Genomic DNA, 7,926 nt, shown 5'->3' with positions numbered 1-7,926 from the left:
TTTGGAAAGCGTGAGCAGACGCTTCACATCTATCCGTTCAACTCCACTCATTATTTTATAGACCTCTATCATATCTCCCCTCAGCCGCCTTTTCTCCAAACTGAAGAGCCCTAGCCACTTTAGCCTTTCCTCATAGGGAAGTTGTCCCATCCCCTTTATCATTTTCGTTGCCCTTCTCTGCACCTATTTTGTACCAGGGGCAATGGAGGGTTAAGTGACTTGCCCAGAGTCACAAGGAGCTGCAGTGGGAATCGCTCTCAGTTCCCCAGGATCAAAGTCCACTGCACTAACCACTAGGCTACTCCTCCACTAAGTGTGAACAGTTTAGGTCTTTATCTGCCGTTGTCTACTATGTTACATATGCAGACTCCACAGATGCACCCAAAGGGAATGTTAACAAAGAAAATTAAACAAAATGATAGGGAAATGTTATTTATTCTACTCCGAAAACCACTTCAAAAATCAGACAGTTTTCTTGGTCACCATTTGTATTGCCAAGTAACATCTGTTACTGTGGGCAGAGCCACATTACTATTTTCTATTTAGCATTTCTATAGCGCTACAAAACAAACGCAGCCATTAGCAACTTTGCACACACATTTGTGTGACCATGTTTGGGGGGGGGGGGGGGGCTGTGAGATGTGCTCAGGACTCAGGAGGTTAGGGTTGCCAACTGTCTGGCTTTTTTCAGAAGTCAGCAGAATTGTATACTAATGTTCAGAAAGTAGAAGGATGGTCAATATGTCTGGTTATTTTGAAACCCCTGTCTAGTTCCCCTCCCCCTCTAGAGAGTGAGCCTGCCCCGCCTGAGTCCATTGTAACTAGCGGCAGAGACTGTAGGTAGGATCCAGCTAACAGGAAACCAGTTGGGCAGAGGACTGGAAGTCAGCTCTAGTCACAGGAAAAAGGAGGCAATCTAGAGAAAGTTTCTGTACTGAACAAGTGAAGTTTTTGCATCTGGTGGGAGGTGGAACAGAAATGAACCCTCTCTAAAAAATGCCATAATGCGTTTCTGTGGAAGAAGCAACTCCAACAGCTGCAGTATACATACACTGATTCACTATAATATGATTGGGAAAATTTGCACATTTCAAACCGCCTTCCCCTCTCATATCCTCCCTTAATCACAGGCACACAGAAAACACACACATACATACCAACACACATGTGCCCCTACCCCACATGAGTACACACATTCCAACACATAAACACACATGCACAGACACACACAAATGTGTATGCACCCACCAACCCCTCTCAAAGGCACACACACACACATATATGTTTACATGCAGAAAGGTTGGAAAGAATTCCATGAGCCATGCTCCACATGCTTTCCCCACTGGTGTAATATTTGCAAAACTGCCTTTTTATTGACTCTGGCTGAATGCAGGGGGTGTGTCTATTGTGGGGTCCTCCCTCAGTGGTCACTGAAGCCCTTAAGGATGGCTCTGTATGTGAGTACCAGCACTTTCTTTGCTAGAATAAAGTACTGCTTACTACTAGTGCATTTTGAAATACCATTTGACATCCAGTCATTTATAGGCTAAGAGTGTAAGTTTGAATGTTTCCTTTTCTATGTGTGTAAATATTTTATTGATTTTGTTATAAAAGAGAAAGCAACAACAAGTAACACTACTGATCTAATACACAATACAGCAAAATACAGCAATCAGGTACGTGTGCAAGAGTGTATGGAAGAAATAAAAGAGAGAAGATAAAGAAAGGGGATAAAAAAGGGGGCGAGAAAGGTGATATATAGTAGCTGAGGATGCATTCAACATACAGAATAGTTCATGCAAAGAAGACTAAGGAATGTGCAATAATGCTCAGCTCACTGTTGAAAGATATGACGCTAAAACTACTACTACTACTACTAATAGCATTTATATAGTGCTACCAGACGCACGCAGCGCTGAACACTTGACATAGAGAGACAGTCCCTGCTCAAAGAGCTTACAATCTAGGTAAAATGGACAGACAAGACATTACAGGCAAGGGAAATTACAGGGTAAAGAGGAACAGGGAAGAAGAGGGCAAATGAGTAGCGGTTAGGAGCAAGGGAATTACAGGGTATTTCAAATTTGTAAGTTTGGAGTAACAGACTCCACCATTCCTGATGAGAAGCAAGATGCAGTGCTTTCCAGTGAGAAAAAACTACTTTCATGGCTAAAGAGAGCATAGTATTTGACAAGCATAGACTCATCAGGAATGTTTCCTTTTTAATATTTTCAATTTTTTGTTTCTAGCAACTTCAGCATACAGATGGAAGCAGCGGAGGACTTTTAAATTTGGAGTACTGCTGCAAAGACTTTGTGTTGGGGGATGGCTCTACATATTGATGCATCATGTGTGCTTTTGCTGGCAATCGCTGCTTTGGTCATCCCAGCTGCTATTAATCATGAAGACTATCCTGCTGATGAAGGCGATCAGACCTCTAGTAATGACAATCTGATCTTTGATGACTATCGAGGAAAAGGGTGTGTGGATGACAGTGGTTTTGTATACAAACTGGGGGAAAAGTTTTACCCAGGGCACTCTAACTGCCCGTGTGTGTGTACTGAGGATGGACCTGTTTGTGATCAACCAGAATGCCCTAAAATCCATCCCAAGTGTACGAAAGTAGAACATAACGGTTGCTGCCCAGAATGCAAAGAAGTGAAAAACTTTTGTGAGTACCATGGGAAAAGTTACAAGATTTTGGAGGAATTCAAGGTATGATACATTCTTTTTGACAATATATCTATGGAGCAGGAAATGTGCAGGAATAAAATGAACTTGGTAGATTAGTTTCTGTAGCATGCCATTAACCTTCATACTGCCATCTAAAATGTTTTATAAACTATTTTAACACTAAAAACACCAAACAGATAGTATATTTTGGATGCCAGAAATGACCAGCTAGATCTGCCAGGTGAAAAGTGGAGAACAGCTGTCTAATTTTATAAGGTGCTATATTTAACCACTCCTTCATTCCAGGATGTATGGTTGGGTCTTGCGGGGAGGGGCAAGTGAGGAAAAAGCTAGTTAGTATGAAACTTCAGTACTAGCCAGTTAAGTTTATAAAACTATACCTATGAAAAGAGATAGCTGGCTAAAACAGAGCTGGTGAAGTTGCTACTGACTACTATTCTGGAATTTGCAAACACGGAGGGGCATTTTCCAAAGAACATCTGAGTCAGAATTGGGACGTCCTGCTCATAAAGCCCCCTCCCCCCCAAAAAAAACATTCATCTTACAGCCATTTTTAAACAGGAAAACCATCAGGATTTCCCATTTGAAAATACACGAGAACAATGTTCTTGCTTTGAAAATGCCCAAAATGAACAGACATTTTCCAAAATGAGACATCCAAAATATGAATGACAAAAAAGCAGGCTCTAAAACATTTGTCTGGCATCATTTGCATATAAATGGCCACCAGGGCCGTGCCTAGGGTCTCTGGCGCCCCCCTGCAGACTATCAGTTGGCGCCCCCCCCCCCCCCGTGAAAAAGATCACGCCCCCCCCCCCCCCCGGTGAAAATGATCGCTCACCACTTGCCACACTGACAGGAATTGTCAGCAATATTCTTAGAAACAAATTGCTATACATTGCAAAATAAGATAGCAGATGTAAATTCTCAAAGTGGACATATTCCAAACGCTAAAATGAACATAAAATTATTTTTTTCTACCTTAGATACTGGGCCAGCATGATCGGAAAAAGAAAGTCACCAGACAACAGAGTCTGCTGCTATCTGTCCTCTTAACTCCATTTCCAGGGCTTCCTTTCTATTTATTTCTTTACTTTCCTCCTTTCTTCTTCATTTCTTGCTCTATATCCATTTCCAGCAATTTCTTCTCCCTCCCTGGGTCCTGTCCTCCCATTCACGTCCATCCTTGTCCCTCTCTGCCCTTCCTTCCTCCATCCATAGCCAGCAATCCTCCTCTCTCCCCTCCCCTCCATTTCCAGCCAATTGTCCTCTCCCTGGGCCCCCATGTCCATCCTTGTCCCTCTCTGCCCTTCCCTCCTCCATCCATAGCCAGCAATCCTCCTCTATCCCCTTCCCTCCATTTCCAGCAAATTGTCCTCTCCCTGGGCCCCCATGTCCATCCTTGTCCCTCTCTGCCCTTCCCTCCTCCATCCATAGCCAGCAATCCTCCTCCCTCCATTTCCAGCAATTTGTCCTCTCCCTGGGCCCCCATGTCCATCCTTGTCCCTCTCTGCCCTTCCCTCCTCCATCCATAACCAGCAATTCTCCTCTCTCCCCTCCCCTCCATTTCCAGCAATTTGTCCTCTCCCTGGGCCCCCATGTCCATCCTTGTCCCTCTCTGCCCTTCCCTCCTCCATCCATAGCCAGCAATCCTCCTCCCCTCCCCTCCATTTCCAGCCAATTGTCCTCTCCCTGGGCCCCCATGTCCATCCTTGTCCCTCTCTGCCCTTCCCTCCTCCATCCATAGCGAGCAATCCTCCTCCCCTCCCCTCCATTTCCAGCAATTTGTCCTCTCCCTGGGCCCCCATGTCCATCCTTGTCCCTCTCTGCCCTTCCCTCCTCCATCCATAGCCAGCAATCCTCCTCCCCTCCATTTCCAGCAATTTGTCCTCTCCCTGGGCCCCCATGTCCATCCTTGTCCCTCTCTGCCCTTCCCTCCTCCATCCATAGCCAGCAATCCTCCTCTCTCCCCTCCATTTCCAGCAAATTGTCCTCTCCCTGGGCCCCCATGTCCATCCTAGTCCCTCTCTGCCCTTCCCTCCTCCATCCATAGCCAGCAATCCTCCTCTCTCCCCTCCCCTCCATTTCCAGCAATTTGTCCTCTCCCTGGGCCCCCATGTCCATCCTTGTCCCTCTCTGCCCTTCCCTCCTCCATCCATAGCCAGCAATCCTCCTCTCTCCCCTCCCCTCCATTTCCAGCAATTTGTCCTCTCCCTGGGCCCCCATGTCCATCCTTGTCCCTCTCTGCCCTTCCCTCCTCCATCCATAGCCAGCAATCCTCCTCTCTCCCCTCCCCTCCATTTCCAGCAAATTGTCCTCTCCCTCTCCCTGGGCCCCCATGTCCATCCTTGTCCCTCTCTGCCCTTCCCTGCTGTATCCATAGCTAGCAATCCTCCTCTCTCCCCTCCCCTTCCAGCAATTTGTCCTCTCCCTGGGCCCTACTGCTGCCCTCCCATCCATGCCCTCCCATCCATGCCTGTCTCTCTGCCCTCCCATCCATGCCCTCCCATCCATGCCTCTCTGCTCTTTCCTCCGCGCCCTGGGGCCTTTAAATCTTTTACTTCCGGTCGCAGAAGCGTCAGTGAAAGCGGAGCGCTGCCGACGTCTCCCTTCCCTTCGCGCTCTTGGTTCCCTCAGTGTCCACCTTCTTCTGACATCAGAAGAAGGCGGGACACTGAGGGAACCAATGAGTGCAAGGGAAGGGAGACGTCGGCAGCGCTTTCACTGATGCTGCTGTGACGCTGCTGCGACCGAGGTAAAAGATTTAAAGTCCTTGGCGGCGTGAGGGGAGGGTAAGCACCGCGGCGGCGCCCTCCAGAGGTGGGCACCCCCCTGCGGCGCTTACCCCGCTTACCGCATCGGCACGGCCCTGATGGCCACACAGACATCCCTGCAGAGCAGAGGAGCAGCCTAGAGGTCAGTGCAGTGGACTTTAAAACAACAGGACCTAGGTACAACTCCCACCTTAATACCTTTAAATGTTACTGTGAGCCCTCCGGGAACAGATAAAAACTGTCCACCACTACAATAGCCATCACGCTTGCAGGTGTCTCATAAATTCAGGTGCAGTAGGTATTTTTATATTCCAGGAGGGCTCACATAGTTGTATAGAAATAAAAGAGTTAAAATAGTTACACCTGCCTCTTGTAGTTCAAAGTCGGGACTGGGGTGTGATTAGGAGATGGTCGTCCTCCGCCGATAATAGAAAAAAGAAGGGCGTCCCTGACGAGCACTTCGCCGACTTTACTTGGTCCATTTTTTTTCACAACCAAGCCTCAAAAAGGTGTCTGAACTGACCAGATGACCACCAGAGGGAATCGGGGATGACTTTCCCTTACTCCCCCAGTGGTCACTAACTCCCTCCCACCATAAAAAACAAGTTTAAAAATACTTTTTTGCCAGCCTCAAATGCCATACTCAGGTCCATCTCAGCAGTATACAGGTCCCTGGAGCAGTTGTAGTGGGTGCAGTGTACTTCAGGCAGGCGGACCTGGGGGGGGGGGGGGTTGGGGGGCTCAGCACCCAAGGTAAGGGAGCTATGCACCTGGGAGCAATTTGTGAAGTCCACTGTAGTGTCCCCTAGGGTGCCCGGTTGGTGTCCTGGCATGTGAGGAGGAGGACAAGTGCACTACAATTGCTGGCTCCTCCCTTGACCAAAGTGCTTGGATTTGGACGTTTTTGAGATAGACGTCTTTGGTTTCCATTATCGACAAAAAACGAGGACGACCATCTCTAAGGTCGACCTAAATGTCCAGATTTGGGCGTCCCCGACCGTATTATCGAAATGAAAGATGGATGTCAATCTTGTTTCGATAATATGCATTGCCCCGCCTCTTCACGGCACCGTCCTTAGAGTTGGGCGCCCTTAGAGATGGGCGTCCCCATTTGAAAATGCCCCTCTTTATGTACAATGTCTTTCTATGTTAAAAAAAAGGAAAAAGAATATAAATGTGATTGAGGAGTGTTTGCTTGTGTGCTAATCACAGCCTTTATGTTTATGTGCTTGTAAGTTATAAACACCTAGGGGTCCTTTTACAAAGGTGTGCTAAAAATGGCTTGTAGTAGTGTAGGCGCGGGTTTTGGGCGTGCGCTGATCCATTTTGTAGCACGCCTGTAAAAAGGTCTTTTTTTTGCTGAAAATGGACGTGCAGCAAAATGAAAATTGCTGAGCGTCCATTTTGGGTCTGAGACCTTACCGCCAGCCATTGACCTAGCAGTAAAGACTTACACGGTAACCGGGTTGTAATGACCTACACTCACCAAATGCCACTTGGTGCGCGTCCATTACGCTTGCCATAAAATAAAAAATATTTTTCAAATGTGCGTAGTGGACGCCCGCCAAAAATGAAATTATCACAAGAGCCATTCAGTAATCGGGAGGTAACTTTATTTTGATGTGTGTTGGGCACGCGTAGACGCTTACGTGGCTTAGTAAAAGGACCCCCTAATTAAGCTTATGCTTCTAAAATACCAAATTTAGGGGCCCTTTTCCTAAAGGGTGTTAAGCCCTAATGTGAATTTAGCACATGAAAAGGGCTTACTGCAAAATCAGTATGTGTATGGTAATTCTGTGTCATTTATTTTGGGGGAGGGCACGTCATGGCTAGGGAATGGGCATGGAAGTGTTATGCTGTTAGCATGTTTGCATAAGTGTGTGCTAACTGGATAACAGACTTAACGTGGAAGCATTTTAGTGCCTCCTAAAGTCCCACACACTACAAGAAAAATTAGTGTGTGACTTCCAAAAAAAAAATAATTATTATATATATATTTAAAAAGCCTTAAATACTACTCTGTTAAATCTGAACTTAGCACATGGGGAAACTCCTGCATTAAAATGTGTTAGGCCCAGATTTTAACATGTTTTAGTAAAAGGACCCCTTAGAAATGTATTCTACAAATAATTATGGGTTCTGTAAGGGTTAAAAACATTGATGTTCATCAGTGCTTTTTGTATTGATATCACATTTATTGGCTTGGTTTTGGGCTTTGTAAAATACTCGGGAGGAGTAATTTTATAAAGCATGTTTTGCACGCTGGAAGTGGATGTTATAAAACTGTGTAGGTATATACATGTTTATATGTCTATATGCCAACAAAAGCATGCATGCTTTTATATGGACTGTAAGTAGCTGTCAATAAAGTTGTAGTTTAGATGGAGCAGAGATGAAATTGTAAGGTATGTGTGTAACTGCACCTAAGACAATTAGAAAGTTGTACTTGGTTCAGAGC

The 7,926-nt window shown here is 46.0% G+C and overlaps 1 protein-coding gene across 1 annotated transcript in view; it reads left to right on the top strand.

Moving 5' to 3' along the window:
* The first annotated feature begins 2,325 nt into the window (after window positions 1-2,325).
* The window catches only part of VWC2L (von Willebrand factor C domain containing 2 like), a 394,136-nt gene continuing 388,535 nt past the window's right edge, over window positions 2,326-7,926 (top strand). The window contains exon 1 of the mRNA XM_030210046.1: window positions 2,326-2,715. Within this exon, the coding sequence (XP_030065906.1) occupies window positions 2,326-2,715 (390 nt within the window). The remainder of the gene's footprint in view (window positions 2,716-7,926) is intronic.

The sequence above is a fragment of the Microcaecilia unicolor genome, chromosome 7 (genome assembly GCF_901765095.1).
Source record: "Microcaecilia unicolor chromosome 7, aMicUni1.1, whole genome shotgun sequence".
Classification (NCBI taxonomy): Eukaryota; Metazoa; Chordata; class Amphibia; order Gymnophiona; family Siphonopidae; genus Microcaecilia; species Microcaecilia unicolor.
The sequence above is the reverse complement of the archived record's forward strand: the minus strand, read 5'-3'. Positions and strand labels throughout refer to the sequence as shown.